General features: G+C 47.3%; 1 protein-coding gene across 5 annotated transcripts in view; it reads left to right on the top strand.

Moving 5' to 3' along the window:
- Window positions 1-27,098, top strand: part of LOC119167152 (RNA-binding protein 25) — an 82,435-nt gene that overhangs the window by 43,226 nt on the left and 12,111 nt on the right. For all 5 annotated transcript variants that reach the window (XM_075867005.1, XM_037418590.2, XM_075867006.1 and 2 more), the window contains 5 exons: window positions 3,902-4,254; window positions 4,734-4,845; window positions 4,937-5,026; window positions 6,177-6,250; window positions 18,921-19,450. In XM_075867005.1, coding sequence (XP_075723120.1) covers window positions 3,902-4,254; window positions 4,734-4,845; window positions 4,937-5,026; window positions 6,177-6,250; window positions 18,921-19,450 — 1,159 coding nt within the window. The remainder of the gene's footprint in view (window positions 1-3,901; window positions 4,255-4,733; window positions 4,846-4,936; window positions 5,027-6,176; window positions 6,251-18,920; window positions 19,451-27,098) is intronic.

Here is a 27,098-nt window from a genome sequence, read left to right as displayed (position 1 = left end):
AGTGAACATTTGCACAACATGTGCTTTCATAGGTGATAACGAGCTTGTTTTTTATTGACCCTCTGATATCAAGTTTAGAATTGTATATTTTGTGGGACCATGTTAACAGAGCATGTTTTAGCTTTGCATTCCTTTTATTGAACTATATATTTGTTTGTAGTTTTTTCAGCAGTGCAGCCAAATAAATCTTTTGTTGTCAAAACAATTACACTTTATATGCATGTAATACGAGTTTTCTTGAAAAACACCAATACAGAAGTTCAAGAGATTTCAGAGCGTTGAGTGTCTATTAAGGGGCATTATGCACACTTTGTTACTTTAGCATTTCTGCCAAACCATCCGAGTAATCCTGTAAATTGTTCCTTAAATATAACGCTTGAAATTTTTAAATCTAAGACAATTGGTCTCCCAAGTTAGTACGTAAAGTAGCTATGCTCATTTGCAATAAGAATATTCATGGAATTTTTCGATGCTATGCCCTGTTCAAGAGTGGGAAATGGAAGCCAGGCTCAATTTCACGCTCGTGTTGAAACATGGCACATGGAAAGGACGGTGCAAGAAAGGCACTGTGTACTTGCTTAACAGAGTTGTATCAGTAACGCTGATGACACTTCCACTGGGAATGAAAATGACACTGCATAGTGCAGTACCACCTGCAAAGTTTTAATTACGTTTTGCTATATTTGAAGGAACAGCTTATCACTACAGGACAAATAAAGTAAGTACAGCAGCGGTTGCTTCTAAACCTATCAGTTGTTCGTGAATGCCAACTTTAGTTATGCTTAATGTAGTTCTAATAGTAAGGTCTAGTTCGGGATGTGAACGCAACTCGAGTTTGTCCTTTTTGCCACTTCTAGATTATGTGTTTGCTGGCATCCAAGTACATTTATTGCACTTCGCCTGTCTACCCTGCACTGTTATCATTTTTTTCATCGCTTCTTGAAGCATGGTGACCTTAATGATTTTTTTTTTTTTTTGCTGCTGTGTTTTGGCCCACATGTGTGACAGACACTTGTTCTTTATGTATTTGGGCTTTTTTTTATCAAATTTTTAAATTTTTTTTATCAAAGTGTTAATTGCCGTGTGTGTGTGTGTGAGAGAGAGAGAGAGTCTCTGTTCACAACAGGAGAACGGAAACAAAACACTTTTGTGGCCTCTCTGCAGTCGGTCATGTAAGATTTCCTTCATTCACGCAATATTTGTTTGTTTGAAAAAAAAAAAAAGATAACTTGTGTATGCAAAAAGATTTGTGTGTTGATGCTCTTGTGCAATTACTGCTTATTATTTTGAGAGTTTTGAGAGCCTTTGTTTGTGGAACGCATGTTTTTAGGCGGGACAGAGAAGAACGGGTCCGGTGTATCTTATCCTCTAAGTGAGTGTTTGGCGCTGTGCCTCTTGGCGTCATGTGAAAAAAAGGAAAGGTAACAAAGAAAGCATCAAAACAAGCCACCTTCTTTTCTGCCTGTGGTGGCCTCTTTGTGTTTGCTGTGTGAGGAGAGGGGAAATTCGAGCGAGTTTGTTTGAAAACCTGTCGCTGCACTGCCTGCGACGTAGACTTACGGCTAGCCTCATGAAGGTTTGGGGTGCTTTGACTTAGTGTGGAGTTTGATAGTGGAGACTGCTTCTTGTTACTGAGCTTCTCATTTCATTCCGCTTTTAGTTGCAAAGGCATGCCAACTGTGGTCAAGCTGAGCCTGTAGTTCCAGCTTTTCGTTTTTACCACGGCCACTGGGTTTCAGTGTGACTGCAGCTATCGTGCCTTTGTGAAATAGGGCAAGGCTGAACTCTAGCTCAGTTTTCTGTGCATGCAATGAAATTAAGGAAAAAATTTACGAGAGCTGCTTGGCTGCCCAGTGTGATTTTAAAGTGCTAACCGGGTAGCAGCTGTTTATTTCGTGCTTTGTCAAGGCCTGCTACAGTTAAAGATCATCACTTGTTAGCATTAAGCTGCACTTTTTGCACAGTGCTTTAGTCAGCTCATGACATGCTCTTTCTTGTGAACCAACATCACTTTGCATCATTAGCTGAGGGCTTCTGCGACGTTGCCTTTTGTGATATCTATGTACAGTTATGTATTACAAAAATAGAATCATTAGATGGGACTAGTTCGTTTAGAATAGAATAGCTTGTTTCACTCTGATGCGCTCCGTAGCTGTGCAGCCTCTGCTCAAAACATGGTAGCTATAACTTGACACGTACAACTGTAGCCCTAGTTAGTGTTAATCCGTCAAGGTGGTCTGCAACCTTATGTCACAAGTTATTATTTATAATGTGAGCTTTTATGGTTAAAAGGAAATACCTCATTTCTTTAAAATAATATTAAAGCCTAACTTAGGAGTTCTTATTATAGCCAACTTATGGTGTCATCGATTGGCAAGATTCGGAGTGGCGGACGAACTCTGCGCTGGAGCACTCAACTCTGGTGGAGGGCTACAGAATGGAATCTACTAATGGAACACACGCGTTCCCTCTGGAGCAAATGGCAGGGTCAGAGTGCATGGTCAGAATGGAGTGTGATGCGCGCGTCTCTTTTCTTGCACGAGTAAGCAAGCTGTGCCTAGTGACAGTACGCTAGCAAAACGTAAGCTGGTATGCAATTCGCAACTGACGCGACCGGCGTCTGTTGACGCGCCGAAAGTTGGCACCGTTTCAAGGCACGGGGTGCTTTCGACTTGCAATCGAATCCGCCGATTTTACTGGAGTAACAAAAGTTTCTCCGTGGAGTGGATTTCGCCACAGAGCTGCTCCAGATCTACGTAATGAGAGCACTCTCAATCGTAACGTAATGAGAGCACTCTCAATCTACCAATGGAATAGACTTGCTCTTCATGGAGCAGAAGAAAGTATTATCAGAAGTGCTCCGAATCTGCCAATGGGGGACACCATTAGCAAACGTGAGAGGACGGTTTGACTAAGACGAAGTTTAAGACCGTCTGAAATTTTTAAATGGGTCAAAGTAACATTTTGTCGTAGAATTTCAAACGAGAAGCTTGAGCATTCCGTGAAGAGAGCATATGGAGGGCACAAGCTTTACATTTGACATGAGTGTTAACTATAACTTCATGTACATGAAACACAGTTAACTATTGAAGAATGTCTCAGCTTTGTTACTGGGTTCGCTCCGTGGCTCATGCTGAAGCACGTGCTTACAGCAACAGCAGTTTTCAAAATGCTACCGGCTAAAATGTAGGAATCTGTTTTTCGCTTAGGCAGTTCTTTCAATCATGTTCGCTTGTATGGTTTTTTTGTATGTAGCCCGATGTTGCATGGAGAAAGGATTGGGTAAATCAGATGCACACTCCTTCACGGCTAGTAGCCAACTTTGCCAAGTGGTTCTGCAGGAATTCACACACGGATTGGCTCTTTTCTGTGTCTTGTTTGCTCAAAAGTGTGCTCATGTGTACTATTTCTTCAAAGGCAAACTAAGTGGCCTAGTGACACATTGTTCTAAGGCTGTCAACTGTAACTTAGCAGCCAGAACATTGCAGAACTAGGCGTAATGCTATAAGAAATCTGAATTTACATTTCGGCGCATGTTAAAGGATTGATTCTCAAGGGCTAATATTGAAGCCTCCTACTATCGCGGGACTCGTGGTCTTGTCAAAATTTGGTACCTAAAAGCCAGGAATTGCATCTTTAATGTCCTTGTAAAGCATACGGAGTGTTGGGAAAGGTTGCAGGCCATCAATGGTTTTGCGTAACAACATGGAAGTTGCTGTTGAAGCTGGGAGTAACAAATGGGTGACTGCTAGTTGTTCTGTGTGCATCTGTTTTCCTGTATCCTAGTTTAGCTCCCATATGGGTGTACATGAAAACTTTGAGTGAAAAGAGGAGGGGGAGGAAAACGGGAAAACTGCACGTTGCTTGACATCTGCCGTGGCCGCCTCTTGTTCGTTTCCAGAAACAGCAGGAGGAAGACCGCGATCGGGAGCGGGAGCGGCGCCGAGAGCGCAAGGAGCGGCGGGATCGGGAGCGCAGTCCCGACCGGTCATCGCGCGCCCGCGACAGGGAGCGCACGACGCGCGACTCGGCCAAGGAAGACCGGGCCGATGAGAGGTCCAGCCGGGACCGGGACCGTGAGTCGTCCCGCGAGCCCAAGTCATCATCGGACTCTGCGCAGCCAGCTTCGTCGTCGCAGCCGCCACCCTCGCGGTCGGACAGGGCACCTTCCAAGGCTCGCTCGGAGTCTCCCGAGCGCGACTGGGTACGGGAGCGAGAGCGGGAAAGGGAGCGGGAACTACGGGAGGTAATGAGGTGAGTGGGCATTTCTTGTGGTTCTCTCAATGGTCTCAAAAGGGGAGTGCCATAAAAAAATTGGAATTTGCCATCATGCCATCTTTATGCTAAAAAATTTTTCTCTTGCACCTAAACGAACCCTCCGAACACTGTGATGTTGAGTAGCCGCGCACTTATACTTTTCAAACATATTGCTTGCCGAATATGGTAAATAACTTCATAATCACTCATGAAAATGTGCGTGCACTCTCTAATACCACTGTTTTGTGTGTGCTTTGTCAAATAAGGCCATAGTAATTTCTATTTGTATAGATTTTCAATGCATAGCATGTGCATTGTTCTTTGAAATCGTGTGAAGATGTACTTCACTACATCGTCTGAAGATGTACTTCACTTTTGCCATCTTTTAGCGAAGTGATCCACATCCCTCACAGGGGCTAAACCTGGTGAGAGGCGCACATTTGGTGATCACCACGTTTTGGTGTTTTTCTGGGCAGGCCCCGAGACGCTGAACGGGACTGGGAGCGCGAAAGGGAAGAGGAGGAGGAAGCGTATGAGCGCAAGAAGCTGGAGAGGAAGCTGCGCGAGAAGGAAGCCGCCTACCAGGAAGTAAGCCTCGCGCTCATCCTGTGCCGCATGCGTGTTCGAAACGGCTCGTGCTTGATGCGAATGTTCACCCAAGCTTGTGGTCACTTTGCAGAGGTTACGCAACTGGGAAGCCCGAGAGCGAAGGAAAGCCAAAGAGTACGAAAAGGAACGGTTAAAGGAAGAGGAGAAGCTGGCAGAGGAGGTGAGAACTCTAGGATCAAAGACGTCCCGTGTTGCTGGGCTTCCAACACGGGACGAGGGCCTAGAAGAAAGTGCATATACCTTTAAACCTAATAATAACATAATAATAATAACATAACATAATAGTTATAGAGGCTATTTTTGGCACTGTATTCACTCAGACTTTTTCATTTACTTCATTATAACTGATATTTCATTATATCTTTGTTCATTGTATTGAGGTTCATTTGCATATGCCCCTCTGACACAATTGTGCCGTTATTTTTGTGGTGTCTTGCATCAAAAAGGGTCGTGGTTCTGGTTGGCTGGTGCGGCATCATTAGCGTAATAGTGTGGAAAAGCGACAGAAGACACGATGGGATGACAAATGCCTGCCGTTGTCCCCTTTTGTCGCTTGTCCACAGTGTGCAGCTGAAGGTTTTTCATTTTAATGGTGTCCACGTGATCCCGCTGACAGACCGAATGTCATTCGTGAAAATGCCATTTTGGGCTTGATTTGTTCGCCATGAGTCAGTGTACCGCTAAATGAGTATTCTTGAAAGAAAAGGCAGCTTTGATGTATGCATGAATGCAGTAACAACAAATTTTGATGTGATACAAAGTTGCTAAGGCTGGCAGCCCACTCCTTAAGTGTGCGTTCTGACTTTTAAGTTGAGAAAATACGGCCCCTGTAGCGAGCAAAGTGACGTTTATGCAGTTAGCTTCAATGCAGACTTTGCAATTAGAACGCAACATGTAAAAGGTATATTTGTTTTATCAAGATTCATTTGAATATCCAAATCTTTGTTGCAACAGCTAATTTGTATCTGTACTCATTGTATCGAGGTTTTTTCTAACTTGATATAAACTTGTCTGCATTCTTGTAGACGAATATCCAAATCTTTGTTGCAACAGCTAATTTGTATCTGTACTCATTGTATCGAGGTTTTTTCTAACTTGATATAAACTCGTCTGCATTCTTGTAGACGAACTGGCATAGCGCAGGTAAAACGATCCGAGACTCTGGTGCCACATGTCACAATTCTCTTTCTTTGGGTGGTTACATCAGGTAGCAACGTCTCGTTGTCCCGATCATAAGATGGTCTTTAACATTCTGAATCTGCTAGCCATGTGTCGTTCTCAACGCCGAAACTGGTGTGCACACCTTGCAGGCAAAGGAAGCACGCCGACTGAAGGAGTTCCTGGAAGACTATGAAGACGAGAGAGACGATGTCAAGTATTACAAGTGAGTGGGTCCACTCCTTGCAGTGAGGTCAAAGGCAAACGAGAAAAGTGTTTAGAGCAAAGGCATGTGCAGCATTGCGTTAGCTGTGGCTAGTAGTTTTTTAGCAACTTGAGCAAAGACCAGGTTTATGGTTCTGGTTCTAGTTTACATCTATATTGGATGCACATGTTTTCGAGTGTGAGTTTACTTCAAGGCCAATGAACTGCCAGGATAAATAACAGATACAGTAGACTCTCAGTAAGCAAATCTATAGAACTGCATCTAATATAGTTGATTTCGTACATGTATTACGCGCCTCGGTTCATCTCTCAGTAAACGGGAGTTCCATTGAACGAAACACTTCTCTGGTCCCATCAGTTTTTCTTAACGGAATTATAATGTAGTTTAACGAGTTTATTGAAGGCTGATGCTTTTCTTGGGAGCAGGTAAGAGCTGGAGCACCTGGCGTAGCAGATCAGTCTTTCTTTGTAGCCCCTGAGATTCTTTGGCAACGCAGCGAAACAGTTAACCCAAGGAACGCACATGGCCTCACGAAGGCCAAAGTGCGAGTGTCGTTGCCCGACACTCAAGTAAAAAATTAGGGTATTAACCTTCTTCATTGTAGTAGGGCAGCGAATCTGGCTGTCTGTTTCAAACTTGGCAATTCTACCTTCTTCCTTTCGTTTGCAACATGACTTGATGGCTACCTTGAGTTACCAGTAACTAAAGGTGCACCAGAAATAATTTGTAACGAAGGAAGCACTCTCAAAAGTAGAGAGGAGGCAACGTAGGAGTGCTAGTATGGGGCATTAGAAGTAATTTGTACCAAAAGAGACACAGAAAATTATCGTATTTACTCGTGTAATAAACCCCCTCGCATAATCAACTCACCCACCACCTTGCTTCTTGAAAAAAAAAAAAAAACTATTTTTTTATTTATCTATTCATTTCGTTTTGGTGAAATAGTCAGTGCCGTTGACGACCAAAACATCGTTAAGTTACACCATTATATCACAAAATAACGACACAATTTAAAAGTAAAAACATGGTTTAAGAACCATGCTAAACAGTTTCGAGCAGCGCGAGCATTCACAATGTCAATCAAAATTTAAAAGTCTCTCCATATCCAGCAGAGTGCAGAAGAAACCTTTTTGCTTATAGCACCACGCAAGCACAGAGGCATGAAAACAAAGCAAAAAAGAAAGCGCAACCTGGTGCAACAGTGTGGTTTAGCCACAAGGCCACAGCTTGCATGCGCCGACATCCGACTTGGGGTTTTTGATGTTGAGTTTGTCGTAGTGAACTTCATTGAACATGTGCTGCGCAGGGCACGATCGGCCAGTTTCAAACTTGAAGTTGGTCAAGTATGCTTCAAAGCATGGGAACTGACTGGCTGGATGACACTTCGGCATTGATTTGTGCACGTTTGTTACGGGAGAAAACAGTTTCGGCTAAAAAAATGGTCCGTAACACATTTTGCGGCCGAATACAGGGACAGTCTCTTCTTGTGGAGAGCGAAGCTCTCGAATAAGGGCTCTGTATTCCTGCCGCGGAGCTGAACCACGAGATGTAAGTAACTAGAAGAATAAGAATGGGGTGGAGCACATTTGGCAAGCACACAAATCATGACTGCTAGATTGCCACTATCTTTCAAGAGGAAGGTATATAACAGGTGCATTTTGCTGGTACTTAGCAATAGAGCAAAAACCTGGAGACTTGCAGAGATGGTTCAGCTTAAATTGAGGACGACGCAGTGAGCATTGGAAAGGAAAATGGCAGGTGTAACCTTAAGGGGCGCCCTTTGAAAACCGAAAAATCGCGAAAAAGTCGATTTTTTGAAAACCACATACTCGGGCAGTATGACTCATAAACTGCCTCTACTGTAAATATCAATGTGTAATTCATCGCGAAAGTACGTCAAATAAATTTTATAACATGCCGCGGCAGCCGGCAAGCGGCGAGCGAGCGCCAAAAATACCCCAACTTCGCGCGCTCGCCATTTCCCAACCGCTCGGCCGATCGCCGCCATCTTGATGTTGTTTTGCTCATGAATTCATGCGCTTTTTTTTTTTCGCCACCCGCGGCAGTGGCGGTGGCACTCCGAGGCGGGAGTCGCTCACGATTGGGGGGCTCGCGGAAGCTTTCGAATGTCCCGCTGCCTGGATGCGAAGCCGCGATTGGACAAAGTGCGCGCCTCTCGAGGGAATGGGGGAGCGCGCGGCTCCTATTGGCTGCTGCGCGCGATGACGTAGCTGCTTCTCCGGCATGCGCCGGCTTGTCGTCTGCACCGGCGCTTGCAATGCTGGCGTTCTTTGTGTGCCCCGTTTGCCATCATTCCGATCGGTCGTCACACGTGCTCCTCTATCTTTCACCGTCTTCACGAGACGATCTTCTACCGTCTTCACGAGACGATCTTCTACCGTCTTTACGAGACGATCACTACCGTCCTCACGAGACAATCTTCTGCCGTGTTCACGGGACGCGGATTGTTGCGCTGACGGTCACGATGGGCATTTCGAAGTTCAAGACTCGGCACGTGTTCGGTTCAAGAAAGCGTCAGCTGAAGCTCGTACGCATGGCGAAGCTCACCTGCACGCCCACACACGGCGACAGTTGCACCGATGCTTCCGCTTCATCTTTTCAAGACGATTGCGTCGGCGCTTTATGGTGCATTCAGACGACGGACCGAATGCGGATTTGTCGTGGACGCGGACAGCTAATCCGCGGATGGTCCGCCTGCAGGCGCATCCACACGACGGACGGTGTCCTAGGGGAAAACAGCCGGATTACCCTCGACAGCAGGTTCGGCGCTCACCTGCGTGCGCTGAAAGCAGACCGGTTTGAGAGTATTCAACGTGGATGCCCGCAAGAAACGACGCTACTGCGATGTCTGTCGCGTTGTGACAAATGAACGAGGAGTGTTATTCTTTCAGGAGAAAAGGGAGTTGCTGGCAGAATGTTATTTCAACTACATTGTTCCCCACTTGTAGAACTTCTGAACGCGTCTCCCATCCTTTTTTTATAAGCGGCACGTCGCCGGTTGCAGAAGTTAGAATATTTCACCATCATGACGGCTAAGAATCTCGCGTGTCAAACGACGGCGGCGACATTTCCCGAACCACCAAAAGTGATTTCTGCGTATTTAATTACCTGAGAACAAAGCCCCCGGAAACTAAGTAAACCATGCTCAAGCGTAGATGATGCCGACCAGTCATGCAGCTATTCGCGAGCCATGGAGGACATGCCGCGAGCAAACGAAAAGTGTACTGGTTGCCGGAAACCCCGAGCTAATCCACTGAAGTATCGGCTTTCCCCCGCCAGAATCCCGATGTGAGAAACGGGTTGCGTTCATCCGTCCGCGAGCCCCGCGGACGAGGGGAATCGCTGATGTGAGGTCACGTGACGCGCCGTCCGTCCCGCCACATCAGGATTCGGTCCGTCGTCTGAATGCACCATTAGCGACGAGACTTCTACACCATCGGCACAAGGATCCGTCGTGACGAGTGAGGTTGGTGTTTCGTGCTCAAGTGCGCCTGGTGTGTCGCGCTCGCCAACCGCATTGATTCCGGCCCCGAACAGTGAGACCGCGTCGTCGACTGTGCACATCCAAACACGTTTTCGGACGTGCGATGAGTCGGCGACGGCGGAGAGAGAACGTGCTGCTGTGCAACGAAAGCTTGGCGCTATGCCAGCGACCGAGAGGAAGTTTCAAGCGATGATGCCTGAACCCGAAGCTGCCACCGCTACGACCGAAGGCGAGAGATATTTCCTCGTGCAAGGGGATGCCCTTAGCGACATGCTGTCCAAGACCCCGTGCCCGCGCTGCCTCGCGACCGGTATGAAAGTTCAAGGAGGCACCCAGCTTGGACTTGCCACGAAGCTTGAGCTGGTATGTCCACATTGTGGAATAGTTTCAAGTTCGTGGAGCTCTGCTCGTCAGAACGAGTCAAGGGCCTTCGACGCGAATATAAGAGCCATTACGGCCATGAAACAAATAGGGAAGGGACAGACAGCCCTCAACGACTTTTGGGCAACTATGAATGTTTCCCACCGTGGCCTGCACCACAGAACTTTCCAGAGGCACCTGAAGCAATTCAGAGAACCACAGCAACAGACCATGGATAAATTCTATGAAGAATCGGCTTCTGCTGTGAAAAAGGTGTACAAGGAGATGGACCCATCTTTCTGCAAGGACATTACAGTGAACTATGATGGCACGTGGCATAAGAGCGGACATACATCTCACATTGGAGTTGGTGCAATCATCGAGTATCACACAGGCCTCATCTTGGATGCTGTAGTTTTATCGAATCAGTGTCTCGGCTGCCAGGTAGGACCGAAGCCTGAAGACGAGGGCTATGCAAGCTGGTTGAAGCACCATGTGTGCCAAAAAAACACTGATGCCAAGTCTGGGAGGATGGAGGTTGAAGCAGCTGTAACTCTGTTCTCACGTTCACTGTCCAAGCATAACCTCCGATATACAACCACTGTATCTGATGGGGACAGCGCCACATTCTCTGCCCTTCAACAAGACAATGTTTATGGGCTAGTCCCTATTGTGAAAGAAGAATGCTTGAACCATGTCCAGAAGAGGATGGGCACAGCCCTACGTAATCTTGTGCTTTTGCGAACAGGCTCTGGGAGGGAAGGGCAGATTGACAAAAGCCCTTATTGATAAACTCACAGACTATTATGGCTGGGCACTGCGGAACAATTCAAACTATGTGGCTGCAATGCAGCGTGCAGTGATGGCGTCATATTATCACGTCACCTCAACTGACGAGGATCCTCACCATGACTTGTGCCCGGAAGGTGCAGACTCGTGGTGCGGTCATAATGCCTGCAAGGGGAATGGCGTTCCACCTCCAAAGCACAAATACAATCTTCCGGGCTACGTTGCAGAAGCGCTGCTGCCAGTCTACCAGCGCCTTTCGCAGGCTTCTCTACTGCAACGCTGCCTGGGAGCAAAGACGCAAAATGCATCGGAGTCATTCCATTCTGTCCTATGGTCCTTGATGCCCAAGGAGCAACATGCATCATTGATTGCTGTCGAGACAGCACTGCATGACGCAGTTTTGCGGTATAATGCCGGCTGCTACAGGGCCACTCAAGAGTTGTCGTCATCAGTGGGACTCGCACCTGGCCACCTAACCATTCAACGAGCTGCGGAGAAAGACTCTCTGCGTCTGAGAAAGGCTCAGAAACGGATGAATGAGAAGCAGGAAAAGCGGCAAAGAAAAAGAGAGCCTAAGGACACATCTAGCTACTCTGCAGGGTCATTTTAGACCATAATAAATGTTTGAAACTTTCGAAGTCAATTTTCTCAGAATGACTTTTTTTGGCCAGTGAGGCTGCTTAGTCAGGTGATCTCTCTGGAACTGCTGGTCTGATTTCTATCAGGTTTTTTTTATTATGCACCTTAATAAATTGCCCAGGGCAAGACAAGCCCGCTTTTTCAATTTATTGTGTCTGTAATTTGTAATAATTAACTAAAACTTCATTGATGAGAGCCAAATTGTGAACACTAAATTCAGTGCTCTGCTAACATTTTTTGGCAAGGAAATTTAAAAAAAGGGCTCTGTCTTGCCCTAAAGCACCTATCCAGGAATCATCATAGTGAATTTCACAGTGCTAGCACATTTTTCAAATTCTCCAGACCCTGACTAAGGGACCCATGTGGACTACCCTGATAAATGGCTGTAACTTGGGAACCAGTGAACATAACTGCATGAAACTTTGTGGTTATTCAAATGGCTTTGCTATTAGTGTACCCTGAAAATTTCATTAAGATATCTCAACAAACAAAAAAGTTGCCCTTCGAAGGTAGCCTCCCCCCTTAAGAGACAAAAAGAGAGCAGAGTGGATTGGAACAAACCGGGATTAAGGATATCATAGTTGAAATCAAGAATAGGAAATGGACATGGGCCGGGCATGTAGCAATAGGCTCGATAACCGCTGGTCATTAAGGGTAACAGTCAATCAGAGGTTCGCATGCATCGCGAATTCTGCCAAACTGTCCTTTACCGTATTTACTCGCGTAAACCTCACACTCGCTTAATTCTCGCACCCCCCACATAGCCCAACAAAAATATTTTTTTTTTTCCTCGGGTAATTGTCACCCCCCCAAAAATTGCAATTGTCACACCCCCAAAAATTGCCGCAATAATGTCATCTGCTCGTTCCAGCCGTTGATGATAGCGTGCACCATCTGTGCCATCTCTTAAGCATCAAGCAACACCTCCTGTATTAAGATGCCTGATGAATGGCTCGCGTGGCCAGCAGAGACGCCGTGCCTTCAGTTTTGGGCGAACGCCACGCAGTGGCGCTCATGACCGACACTATTATCGCGGCGTTTTTTGCTTGTGGCCCCTAGAGGCACGTCGCTCGAGAGTTATTCAAGATCTGCAACCTTGCACGACTATTTTGGAGGCTATGCGAAATGTCAAGTTTAGTGTCATCGTCTGCCACAGGTGACACTAAAGACCGAGAGTAATCAAAAGTGAAAGGGTGTGGCAGTTGTTTTTGTTCTCACGCGGCAGGCATCTAAGTGGAGTACGTGTTGATCAAGCGTACTATTATTGCACGGAGATTAAATTCAATTCAAGCCAAAGCGACAAGTGCACGTTGCGGCGTGTTTTGTATGTTGTGTCGGTAATCTTGTCATGTTATGGGCTGATACTGAAGCTACACGGCTGCTTTCAAGTTGAAAGTGATTGATCATGCACTAAACAACGGCAACAGGGCCGCTGGTAGGCCCTTCGGAGTCGACAAGTTTTGTGTTTGCTACTGGTGACGGCAGCTGAAAGCCACCAAGACGTGTTGGGCCTGCCGTGTGCATAAAACTGGGATTGATGGTTAACTGTATTTCTTCAGAAAGAAACTGCGGTCGATTCTGTAAAGGGGGGAGGACATGGGTCTTACGGCTCTCTCATTTATTTTTGAACCAAATGTGACAAAAGTTGGCATGCTTACTTAGTTTGTTCTCCTGATTCTAAAAATGTAGTTATTTTTTCTGTAGCTTCATTAGTTTACTAAGTAATCAAGGTAAGAATTTATATTGTTCCTATCACAATAGAAAAATAACCACCTGTCAAAAATTTATAAATGACATGGAGATTGACAGTAGAAAACATAAGACATACAACATAGGAAGAACTTTTTTGATTGGGTCATTATTTCTTACTTACACTAAACTTCACAGCTCTGAATGTGGCCATTGTGTGGTCACACAAAAGACTAGTTTAAAAAACTTGCATCGAGAGACATCAAAATCTGCTTCCTATGTTGTGGGCTCCAAACATATAGCTTCATGCTGCAAAAAGAAAATATTCTGCAATCTGTAATAGTTTTCATGCAGGGTGTACAAAATTGCCATTTTGAGAAAATGAAGAAAACAAAGAATTCTAACATTTTTAACTTTAAAAATGTATGTACTTAGAATTATATAGACATTGACATATAAATGAATGCTAGAAAGGCTAAGGAGTGCAACGCTGCAAGCTGATCGAAAATTGGACGAGTACTTCTCGAATTACAGCACAGTAAAGTTCATTGCATGTAACCAAATACAGAAATTTTTATATTAAAAGAAAAAAAATGAAGCTGCCCACTAAAAATAGGCTCCCAGCATTGTTTTTTGTGCACATTTAGCTACATTGTGCAAAAACAGTTACAGCTCTAGTTGTCCTAGGTCCACTTTTACCGAACAAGCAAAAGAAAGTGGTCACAATCTGTGCTTCGAGAATAATGCTGTTAAAACCTTATTTCGCCGTTCCGAGGGAAAAATATCATGGCACACATTCTTTTAGTCGGTTAATGTGCAGCGGGAATGTAATAAGACTGATTGTTTGCACGAGCGTGTTGTTTCTAGTCCTGTAGCAAGTTATCGCCGTGTGCTCGTCTGCCGCGAGGCCGCTTATCAGTGAGCGTCATCGATTTACACGACCCGGACGGCTCCGGACGGCCTTGGACGCCAGCGCCGCATTCAGATTTCTCGGGGACCAACTGGAAGCTTCGCCCACTGGTCCGGGATCACTCGGATGCATGTTCGTTTTTTGTGTGCCTGGAGGCCTGTGGGCCTCCCGGGACCGCCCGAACATTTTCTTTCGGGCAGCTGGCAGACAACAGCGCGGTACTTGAGTTAGGCCTACACCGGTAACTCGGCGACCACCGTTGACCGCGTTGAGTTCGTTATGCTCGTTGTCCTGAGCCATAGAGGGGCTCTTTTTGAAGTTCACGGCAAACGAACGACCACCACACCCGCTTCACAAATTACTGTAGCATGGAACTTCTTTACTGCCGCAGGCAGTCAGTAGCACCATGATAAAATGGCGCATGTCCGTGCACGTCACTATGGTGAAGCAGGCGCCAAAAGCGCCCCTTGGCCAGTCGGATGCCTAGGTTTTGTCACGTGCCTCAAGCAGCCAATTGAATCGCTCGCTAGTGCTTCTCGAGGACGCGTTTTTGCTAAAAATACCAATGAGTAAGACGAGCCAGCGGTGGCGGGAAATTGAAGATGAAGAACGACCCTTCCAAACGAGGCAAAGATTAACACGATAGCTCGTGTCTAACAGCAACAGTTTGCCACGGAAAAAGCGCGATTTTAGCGTCAATTTGCGCTCTCATTCATCTCACAGGGATGTTATAAATTGATTTTGTGCCAGAAATAATGACGTGAAAAGGTAGTAACTTCTCAGATATGTGCAAAAATAGGTACAGATTCCGAAAATGTCAGCTTCAAACAGTCAATTTTTTTTGCGATTTTTGGCCTAAGACCAGTGTCCCCCCTTAAATAGGCATCAGCCCAATACTGACATCCTACTCTTATTTTTTGAGGGCTCCTGTTGAGTGACAAACGCCTGCAGCGTCCACAAACTTTGCCTATGGTATTCTAATTCTCGACTATTTGCTTGCACTTCTTTGTCTCAAATAAATCTTGCCTTGTGTTGAACCTTTCCCTTTATTGTTGAGGTAAATTTCAATTGGTACTTCTCAAAGCTTGCTGTTAGTTGGTCGTGTGAAATTCCCTATTTGCGGCCTCTTCGTTTTTCCTTTTTGCTCTTTACGTTTTCGTGGAAAGTTTTCCCCACGTAATTCTCACACCCCCCCAACTTAGCATCAGTTTTCCGTGAGAAAAGTGCCAGGATAATGCGAGTAAATGCGGTATTAAGTTCTTTACAGCCCCAGAAAGAAGGGGCAAATCATGGCATGTTGAAGTTGCGAGAACCACGCTACAGTAAAAGCTCGTTAATTCGGATTTCACAGGACTGGAAAAAATGTCCGAATTAACCGAATGCCGAATTAACGAATGAACAGGGAAAACATTTAAAATCAAGCTGCAGAAGCATAGCTTTATTCGTTGAAGTATTTTGTAATTGTCGTCTGCGTTTTCACGCAGATTCCGGCTGACATCACAATTTTTCTTAACTGTTCCAAATGGCCAAGAGCACGCAAGCTGTCGGGAGTGTTCAGGCAAGCGTCCTCTAATATTAACAGCGCCTCCGAGACTTCCCGTGAGGTGCGATGAGGTCGCTGCTGTATCTCCTCGCATGATTCTTCGTCGGAATCGTGGTCTTCATGGGCGCCTGTGACATCATTAATAATCTCTTGATCGGTCAGGAGACCACTCGTGGTGACACCATGATCAATCGCGATGTAGTCCTGAAAGGTCACATCTGTGGGAAGGACAGCATCGAAAGTCGGGCAGTCATCGTCGGTGGACTCGGCTGACACCTCCTCGATGCCGTCGTCAGCTACTGCTGCATGCTCGGGCCTCACAAAACCGCTGTGCCGAAAACAGTTGGCAATGATGTGCACTGCGCCGAGTAAGTCCACTTGATACAACTTTCCAGCTTCTGAGCATAGGATCATTCGCTCTAGCAGGTGCTTGCGGTACTTCGACTTCACATAGTGAATGATCTTCAGTTCGACTGTACAGTTATGGGCACTGCAGTTGTCAACAACCATAATTATCTTGCGGTCCTTCGACGTGAAGTGCCGGTCCAACTGCTGCAGCCAGCCGCGAAAAATGTCCGATGTCATCCATGCCTTCCTGTTCGCTGTGTACTCGACAGGAAGGCTTTTGACGTTCTTAAAACAACGTGGCTTAAGCGCCTTCCCGACGACAAGTAGTGGCAAGCGCTCCATGCCAGTCATATTGGCGGCAAGAAGCACAGTTATCCTTTGCTTGCACTTCTTGCCACCAATTCACGCGTCCCCTTTGAAAGTCACCGTCTTGTCGGGCAGAGCTCTGAAAAATAGAGCAGTTTCATCTGCATTGAACACGTCACGTGGTTCATATGTGGCGATGTGCTCCAGCAGCTTCACATTTCTCCACTCGGTGGTCACGCTTTCGTCAACACTGGCCTTTTCGCCGCACACACTCCTGAAGACAAGTTCGTATCTCTCTCGAAACCTCGCAAACCACCCTTCTGACGCTTTGAACGATTCAATGTTCATCATTGCAGCGTACTTCTCACCTTGCGCCATGATGAGAGGTCCGCTCAAAGGCAGATGCGCGTTGCGACAGTCAGTAATCCACCGGATCAAAGCTTCTTCTATCTAGCTGGTGATGAGCTGCGGTTCGCAACCGCTTTCTAGAGGCATGAAACTTCTCACTTTCAAAGGCTTGTCGAATCTGTTGTTCATTTTTCACGTACGTTCCCAACGTGCTCCGCTTCACGTTGTACTTGGTCATAACCTGCTGTCGCGATTCGCCGTTCTTCAGTGCTTCCAAAATTTTCACTTTAGTCGCCAAGTTCTTCGTATCGTAGTTCTGCCGCTTTTTTGGCGTTGTCATCACTGTAGCGCACGATGGTGGTGGCATGCAAATACGGTCACAATGGAAGAAAAAGAGAACTCCGCAAGAAGAGATGGTTCCGACACAACACAAGGGAAAATGGCGTCAGAGGCGCTGAGTGGAGAAGAAAGAAGACGCCGACGTTCGGTGATGGTTCGATCGCCCCCACTAGTTGATGATGATGGCGATGCCACTCAGGTTTCGGTTTCACTCTAGTGGTGCCAGCGCTGCTTTATCACACTTTTGTGTAGCAGCAGCCGTCAGCATTTGTCCGAATTAAGCGGTGTGGAGCCGAATTCCGACGAAATAACGAAGGTTTAGTCCCATAGATTAACATGCACTTTGGCTGGGATCAATAGAGTCGTCCGAATTTCCGAATTAACGGGTGTCGAATTAACGAGCGTTTTACTGTATATGCTTTCTGTGTCTTTTTTCTTCTTTTTTTTTTTTTGCACTGAAAGTAGCAAGGTCAAGGTGCTTCAGCTGCCAATGATTAGTATCGCTACGTTGCATTGCCTTGTTGCTCTTAAAGGCCAACTCCGGCGATTTTTGACCATGTCAGGATAATGGTGCGTCTAGTTTCCTTAGACACTCTTCTCGCATGTCTAATAACTGAAATGCTCAAAAATTTCGAAAGTAATTTTTAATTACCGAGAAACCACAATACTAAGACTGAAACCCAACCCAGTGCGCTTCTACATGTGGCGTAAAGATTTGCCCCGCCACGGTGGTCTAGTCGCTAAGATACTCTGCTAACCCGCAGGTTGCGGGATCGAATCCCGGCGTTAAACCCCACAAATCAATCAATCTATCAACGTAAACATTTGCCTGACGCTGCCAGATGGCACTACCTGTCCATGCCATCTTCAGCAATCGACTAAAACGCTTACACTCTTATGGTGAATATATGGTGAATCGTGTGTGGCTCACGATGCCACACCACTTGGCTCCTATCGCACGACCACCAATACGGAAAAGGAAATCAAACGCTCAACAAAGGTAGCGCCGGCCAAACCCACGCAATCTGTAGCAGAGAAGCAAACGCTGCAGTGGCACATGTCGCTTCCTCCAGACAAAACTCAGCGTCACACACACAATGTTGCCATTAATTCTGGCAAGGAGGGGGAGCGTTTTTGAGGCAAGCTATAAAATTAATTTGAAGAGAATCTGCTAAACTCTCAAGTCTGCTGTTTGGCATGAATGGTGCAAATGAATGTACCCATTGAATTTCATTGAGATCCACTGACCTCGAAAAATCACCAGAGTTGGCCTTTAAGGGCCATTGTTTCCGCGGATTTATGGTGTAAAGTTGAGAATTGGCACATGGCACCCAAAGTTTTCGTAATGACTAGACCGGCGCAGACTGCCACTTCAAATTGGCCGCTCAGACTTAGATTGCAATAACGGGGCTGCTGAAATATTTCAAACTAAGTGGTATTTTGAAATGACAGAGTTCGAAATAATGATGTTTTAGTGTAGTTAAATTTAGTGCGCGTTCAAGAATCCCAAGTGGTTCAAATAAATCCTTAATTGCCGACTATGGTTTGCCTCACAGTCGTATTGCAGTTTTGTAACATAAAACTCCAGCAGTGATTATCATGGCATATTCAGGTGAGCATTCTGACCGGGTTTGATGGTGGTCAATTCAGCAGCTTTAAATTAAAGCTCTACAAGGAACAAGCCTGTAGGCAAGCCATCCTCCTTCCCTATTGTGTATTGGTCCGCTTATATTTACTCTTGTAGATAAACTTTGGAGGGCTTCTAGAGTTTTGCGAGACAACCACCCGAATTCTGTTATTATAATTATTGTTGTTAGTTCCTGCCAGCATTTGCTGCTAAATGTGAGTGTGCCACAATCAGCGACATGTAATAATTGTGACATGTGCGTTGCAGGGGAGCGGCCCTGCAGCGGCGCATGAAAGACCGCGAGAAGGAGATCGAGCTGGACAACCGCGACCGACAGCGAGAACGTGAGGAGCTCGAAGATCTCCAGGTGAAGCTGAAGGCCGAGGGCCACCCCGATCCGGTGGCGGAGGCCAAGCGCATCCACCACGAGGAGGAGGTCCGCCTTCTCAGCACACAGCCACACCTAGTGCCCGTGGTGCGGCCAGAGCCACCCGAGCCCGAACCCGAGCCGACCAGGGGTGGCCGAAACCACCCGTCCTCGCCACCTCCGGCGCGACGGCCTTCGCAGCACAGCCGGGCGCTGCCCCAGTCGCCCAAGGCCGAGCCGCGATCGCCGCCCCCGCGCCGGGAGAGTTCGTCGACACGCCGTACGCGGTCACCTTCACCAGTTTCTGCGGCACCCCCTGTGGTGAAAGTGGAAGAGGATGGCAGTGGCCAGAACAGCCTGTCCGGGTTCTCGGACGTGGCAACCCCACAGGAGGAAGGACGGAGCATGGGTTTCGGTGTGCTCAAGTTGGGTGAGTGCCTCTCTTTTATTTGTACAGTCGAATCTCGATAATTCGAACTCGAAGGGGCCCGAAAATTTGTACGAATTAAAAGAAGTTCGAAATAGTGAAAGCTAAATAAATGGAGGGCTTTCCATGCGGTGGCGCATGTGCATTGAGCTAACACACAAGGGGGAAGTTTTCGAAGACTTACATTTATTCACAAATCGCAGGACATCCGTTATTAAGGCGAGAAATGGTCTTTGAGACCGAAAATCGCTAAAAAATACGATTTTTTGAAAATGCTACATTTGGATTCTCTCACTATCGCTGCATAATCTCGCCAATTTTCACGCGTTCTAGATTGCTAATTTAGCCATGAAAGTAGTTTATGCGACGTTAGTGAACTGAATTTTTGGCGATGAACACGTGAAAAACAGGCTTTTTCAACGCCACGGTGTTGCCGTTCTACGCTTGCTACAGCAGTCGTCTTGGTTGCATTCGAAAGAGCCGCCCTTTTTCTTTCATGTCCCGCCACGCTTGTTTTCGTCCACTCAATATGCATGCCATGAATCCGCGTAAAAAAAAAAAGCCCTGTCGCTTGAGCCTATCGATGTGATGAGCACACGTGACTAAATCGCACCTCCCCATTCGCCGGGCCTCCCAAGCTATCTGCTGCGTGCGGCAGCGGAGCGCACGTGTCGCGGCGAGTGTATGTCACTTTGTACTCGTCTGCTTCCTCAACTCGCGTGAGCTAGCGAGAAATCAGAGCAAGCGTCTCTGTATAGTCTTTACGTTCGACGATATACTGGTACAACGCTAAATGAGCTCGACGAAGCCGCCAGGACAGCGCGGTAAGCCTACGCTCTCAACCGCGTTTTCCCGAGCTGTCTGCTGCGTGCGGCAGTAGAGCGCACGTGAAGCGGCTAGTGTATCTCGCTGACATGTCATTGTTCTCATCGGCTTCCTGAACCCGTGCGAGCTAGCGAGAAATTGGAGCAAGCGTTTCTCAAGTCTGCTCATTCAGGCAGGCCGCCGAACCAGCCCGACAAAGCGCGCCACAGCCACCGGGCCAGTGCATTAGGCCTATGCTCTCGGCCACGTTTTGAACCTGGCTTGAACCTTTCATCATGCCGAAGCCATATCGCAAGCTCCGCACCGCTCACAAGTTTGGAAAAAAGCGCAAGAAATCTACGGCAAAAAAAGATAATGGCATTGGTATATCCGACGCGCACCTAGTACAAGACGGCGCGGCGACGGAACACGATCGGTCGGATGAAACGATGACATCTCCGCCTGTTTCCCCGGCCGCCTCAGACGACGTCGGCGATAGGCAGCGCATAAGGAACGACACAACATTTTTGACGAGCGCCGATTGTGCGCAACAGCAGAAAGTGAGTGCTGATAAGATCAGCAGCTTATCGGCAACTTCGGCGAGCGAGCGCAAGCTGCGAACACTCGTGACAGCGCACGAGGACTGTGACCCATCGGCAGCTTCCTACGGGACCTTCGACTTATTTGCGATAAACAAGCTTTTTGAAAGAACAGCTAAATGCTGGAAATGCAGTGGGTTCATTTCTATTGAAAAAGGTGTGCGGAAATATGGACCTGCGATGAAGCTGATTTCAGAGTGCCACAACTGTGGACTTGTTGACAGTGAGTGGAGCTCTGGGAGGGTACCCACCCAGTCAGGCTAAATGCGCTGCATTTGAAGTCAATATCCGTGCGTCTCGTGCTGTGCAAAGCACAGGAAATGGCCAGGCAGCCCTAAACGACATCTTCTCTGTAATGGGAATTTCTCACAGGGGACTTCCCCACAAAAGCTATCAAAGCCATTTGAAAAGTAAACTGAACCTTGCGCCAACAAGAGCTGCAGACAAGGTCCTCTCTGATTGCGCCATGTCAGTGAAAACATTATACTAAGATCTGTGCTTTGACAACCCTGGTAATGTGGCCATCTGTTATGATGGCACATGGATGACCAGAGGCCACCTGTCGCACATTGGTGTGGGTGTTGTTATAGAGCTGTTTTCTGGCTATGTTTTAGACTATGTTGTACGGTCAAATTTTTGTGCCGGCTGCAAGCACGCACCACCAAAAGAGCACCCAAATTACTTGGTCTGGGAGTCATCGCACATCTGCCAGAAAAATACACAGTGCAAATCGGGGCACATGGAAGTGGAAGCAGCAGTCACTCTCTTAGAGCACTCAATTTCCCGTCACGGCTTGCGGTACACGGTGAAGCTGTGTGGTGGGGACAGTAGATCATTTTGTGCTGTTGAAGACTCAACAGTTTATGGTTTCATACAGGTTCAAAAAGAGGACTGTATAAACCATGTCCAAAAACGAATGGGTACTGCACTACGCAATCTTTTTCAAAAGCATAAAAATTATGGTGAAACACTAAGTGGAAGAGGCCGCTTGACAAGTGATGTCATAGAGAAATTGTTGAGATACTATGGCTGGGCTCTATGCAATGCACCGGGCAGCCATGGCCACACATTATCATGTGACATCGGCTGATGAAAGTTCCAACCACACCTTGTGCCCAAGTGGCAGTGACTCATGGTGCAAGCAGAATGCTGCTGCTGCAAGGGGAGAACCGCTGCCAAGACACACCTACAACTTCCCACTAAATGTCCGTGATGCACTACTTCCATTCTACAAGCGACTTTGTGACAAAGAGCTGCTAAAATGCTGCCAAAGAGGCTCTAAGACACAAAATGCAAACGAGGCACTTCATTCTGTCATATGGTCTCTGTAATGAAAATATTCTTTATCGGGGCTAACGTTCGTCACAGCTTGTTTTGCATGACGTGCGAGGAGAAACGGACATTGAGATGACGCGGTAACAACACACACCACGTTTATGACAGAGCACGAAAGAAAAAAATAGAACACAGAACCAGAAAAACCGTGAAGACGGATAAGTAACAAAACTGTCTGATCGAACAAGAAAACCAATGAACACGAGTTCAAGGCGGAGAGTTCCAAAACTTCACAATGAGATGCGGGGCCCGACGAACGCCAAGGTGCAGGGCAGGAGGCGGTGACAGGCGATCGGGAGCGGGATGCGTCTCAATGTGCGACGCTATGGTGACAACGGCGTTTGACGGCGTGGGTGAGACTACAGAGCAGTCAACTCGCATCGGAGACTCAATGCTCCATGCGGGGAATGGCCAGCTCGCCCAGCGAACTGCTTGCGTCGAGACGCGATGCTCGGCGCAACTGTGACCATTAGCCAGGCCAATTCGGTTGCTGTGCTGAACGGCTGACCGTGGGGACGCCTCGCCGAGATCCGCGATGCCCTCAGCAAGGAAGAGAACAGAAGGCCCGGCTGCACCCCGAGATGCAGTACTCGTGACGGCTACGCCGCCCCTGCTGGTGGTTGGACGGCAGTAGCGTGGACAGCCGCGTTCCCTGGCCGGAACCTGGATCGCCTGCGCCCGGCGCTTCGGCCCGCTGTCTTCCGTCTCCCGCTGCTTCGGTTCGTACATAGCAACGAAGCTTACCACCACGTAATGGTCACACGTGGCACAATTGTGGCACGCCACCTTTATGGGCCACCACAGGTCATCAGCTGATTGGCTGACCTCACACGCACAGTTGGCTCAAAATCACACGCACCTTGCCCCGCACTTTCGTCGTCTTCGTTTTTCTTGAATCCTCAGTCTCTAATGCCTAAAAAGAAGAATGCTTCACTCATAGCTGTTGAGACTGCAGTTGCTGAGGCTGTAATGCGCTTCAATTCAGGAATGAAAGAAGCCTCCACACGTATCCTCAAAGAAATTTAGCTAGAGCGAAACTCCATGAGCTAGTGACGGGTAAAAGAGAAAGATTCTCGGCGGATCATGAGTGCTGAGCTAAAAGCGTTCAGCATCTTCCAGGTTCCTGCTACAAGCAAAGCAGTGGCAACGACAAAAGTGTGACAAAGACTACTGCCCTGGTGCTTTCTGAGGCATTTATATGCAAAGAAAAACATTTTTGTTTGTAGAATTCCTTGAATATACAGAGCTTTGTTTTTTGCCATTTTCGCAGTTTCAGTTTTTCCGCCACCTTTCATTCTTCTGACAAGCGCTTCTCAGCTTTGGTACACTGGAATTGGATAATTTTTGTCTTGCTGAGAAGCTGGATGCTTAGTGAGTGCAAGAAAGTGCCATATGCAACTATAAGACACCATAAATTTTTAGAAAAAATAAAATACAAAAATTATCGTTCTTTGAAATGAAAGGATGAACTTCTAAACTTCATAACTTTTGTTGTAGGAAAGCTAGAGCCATGAAACTTGCTTTTTGCGCTCTTTGCTAATTGTAGAATGCAATGACATTTAATTCAGCAAGATCCGTACAGCCAATTTACTGGAAAGGTGATCAAAAACTTTTTATTATTGACTAATTAAAAAAAAATGGTAAGAGGTACATAAAAACTGAGTTTATATTTGACATCTGCACATGTAAATACACCATCTCATAAGTTTTCATCACCCTTAAGTAATAAGGCGCCCAATGGCTAACTGCCTCTTCCCCCCTTAATTGAAGTAATCGGTGATGCGCGTCTGCACACGTTGCCTTGCCACGAGTCAATCAATTTCGCACGCAGCTTACAAAGCATTTCTACTTCGGCTTCAGCGTTCTCCTGACAAGAGAAGTTGCGCGCGGAAATGTCTAGCATCGACAACGACTGCGTAGCGGAGCCTCAGCCGCCACATACTTTTTTTCCTCCATGGCCGCAGCATGATGTTACGAAGGCGCACCGCTGACGAGGTTACGATGGGCGCCACGAAACTCGCCGCTTACAAGGACACCGGCCGTGCCGACAGCGAAAGGGGGCTCGAAGCAACGAGATGTCTTCTCTCGCCCGCATACGTCGACTTTTCTCTGACGCCTAGGTCAACTGCTGGGGACGCGCCGCTTGGCTTTTTTTATAGGCACCGAGTGGATCTTTGCGTCACCAACGTCCAACCAGAAGCGCCGCTGGCTGTGATGTCAGAATCCTCCAATGGGGACCCGCCACTGCACGTGGTTGAACCTAAGGACGAGGGATGTTGCCAGGCATTGCGTAAGACTTGCCAGACTGGAAGGCGCTGATTGCTTCATCGGGCTCGTGGGCTGAGGGAGCTCGCTGTGCGTTGCGTAAGACAGACCGGCGGTGCCGCTTAATGACGTCGTTGAGTTGATCACGTCAGGCGGGTTTGATCGCTGGCCTTGACACAGATTGCCTTTGCAAAGGCATCAACGTTCGGTGTGGACTCCCAGGAATAACAATGGCCAGCACGTGACGAGAAAGGAGGAGCGTCTCTACGCGGGGAGAAGCAGATCGGCATTTAAAAGAAAACCAACACTCCACGTCATTTTTTTTTTTTTTTGCTCTCTTCGCGCACGTGCGTCGTTAAAAGGAGAAGGGTTACGTGTCAGAGACTGGAAAGGGGGCACCAGGGGCCTGGCACCAGCGTGCGAGAGAGCCCCTCCCCCCTTCAAGGCGCAGAGCCGTGCTCCCGCAATGGGCAAGGGCTGCAGAAGATAGTGCCTTTTTCCTTTCCTTCAACCACACATACATTCAACCCAGTGACGGCTTTTTTTTTTTTCCTCTCTCTCTTTGCGCGCAGCATTAGAAGGAGAAGGGTTTTTACATGGCAGGGAGGGAAAAGGTGGTGGTGGTTGTAGTTTTCTATAGAAAAGGAGAAAGGAACCTAATTTCTGCAGCCAGTGCCTGAAAAAGGGAGAAGCATGACACGGGCGCGTTGCAGATCGGCATTTGAGAAAGAGCAAACTTCCCACCGCAGCCTTTTCTTTCTTTTTTCATTTCGTTCGCGCACAACGTTGAGGTGTTGCAGGCGTGGCTGCGGAATTGGGCGGGGTGCTGAGAGCATTTTCAGAGCGCGGTATGTTCGAATTAACCATCGCAAGTGCTTGCGTGTTCGAATTACCATGCGTTTTCGCCCATTGGAATACACATAGCTTTGACGGGACCTCATAGTGTGTTCGAATTAACCGGAAGGTCGAATTAAGCATGTTCGAATTAATGAGACTCAACTGTACTTGTGTATATTGACCCTTCTCTGGTGAGGGGGGTTGAAACTCAAAACTTGTAAATCAAGAATCGAGACTGGTTGAAGTGTCTCTTGAAGTTGAACCCCTTTATAAGAAGCTCTGATGTAACGGACAGGTATACAGTAAAATCTCGTTAATTCAACCCGCATTAATTCGGAATTTCAGTTAATTTGGCCACGTCGTCTCGTCCTGTCCAAAATGTATATTGTTCTATAATTGAAACCTCTCATAAATTCGGAAAAATTCGGCCGCGCATGGTTAATTCAAACGCCTGACCGCGGCAGAGTCACGACGGGGAAGCCGCAGCGGATTCTGTCGGCCAAATCAACGGCGCACCTAAACAACTTTGGAATCGAATAACGGCCTCTGAGATTCAAAACATCATCCATGGGTAGTACATCTCGGAGGAACCGTCGCCATGCAGCACTTGCAGAGTGTGAGCAGCGCATTATTCCGTTAACTCATTCGAAAGCCCAGTTAAAAATAAGCAATCTTGTTTTTTTTTTTTTTTTCAAATTTTGGAAACAAAATGATCCCTAAGCGTCATGCATATCCAGTTTTCTTTATTTACTGCTTTTTCCGCGACTAAAGTTTTCGCTACAATGAAATTTTTCGCGATCCCCATGAATTTCGCTGTAGCGGAGTTTGACTGTACAGTCGAGCCCACATATAACAGCCCCACATTTAACAGCCCCAACGAACAATATCCGCGCGACCGTAAAATATACATTGGTTCAATGGCGCTAAAAATTGCACTTACAACGAACGTCTCCGAGCGCCGCTGATCGGTTACGACGAACGGAGTCAGCCTTCTGCCGACTTCCCGGGAAACCGATTTCGACCACCGATGAGGCATCGGCGAGGTGCCCATACATTCTTATTGTTAAACGCCGACCCTGCCTCCGCGCCCCTCTAGTTGCCGCTCTCCCCGACCACTTTTTGTTATGCACCCCTTCGTCCTCCCCCCCCCCCCCCCCCCCTCCGCTACTCTGAGCACCCACCCCGTATTGCCAGACAAGGCCCGTGTTTTCACACTGCCACCGATCTTTCGAAGACCGGTCGCCCATCTACGCTGTTTTTGATCACTGGTACTGTCGACAGTTGGCGTCGCCGGCCTGGAGTGACCAGACCATTTGCCAACATCGTAGGCCACCGACTGTATCCGATAGTCTGCGTCTAGTGCACGCACGTACACTACCCCACCCACTCTGATAATTTTCGATTCATTTCGTGTTTAGGACTTGTTCTCGCTCACTTCGCACTCGACTCAGCATGCCTTTCGCGCACGTGCAGAAGCGCGAAAACGGCTGTTAATTTGCGCGGAGCGAATCGCGAAATATCAAAGTTCGTGAGGCCATGAAAACTCGCCGGCACAACAAAACGATTTTTCGACGACGGCCGCCAATTCTTCGAACACCGCCGCGCGCGCACCGATTCAGGCGGCCATGCACTCTCTCCAAGTTTTTCGACGTGCGAGTAAAAGCAAGCTACCCAACCTGCCTCCTTCCCGTGTGTTTTGGTTTTTAAGGTCGCCCTCCTACCGCATCCTCCCCTCTCTTTATCGCGACTCTTTGCCCTTCTCTTCCAAGTCTGCTCTCTTCTGTTGATCACAACTCCTTCGCCCGTCTCCA

This window comes from Rhipicephalus microplus, chromosome 6, assembly GCF_043290135.1.
Source record: "Rhipicephalus microplus isolate Deutch F79 chromosome 6, USDA_Rmic, whole genome shotgun sequence".
Classification (NCBI taxonomy): domain Eukaryota; kingdom Metazoa; phylum Arthropoda; class Arachnida; order Ixodida; family Ixodidae; genus Rhipicephalus; species Rhipicephalus microplus.
Note: the sequence above shows the minus strand (reverse complement) of the source record. Positions and strands in the feature narration are given on the sequence as shown.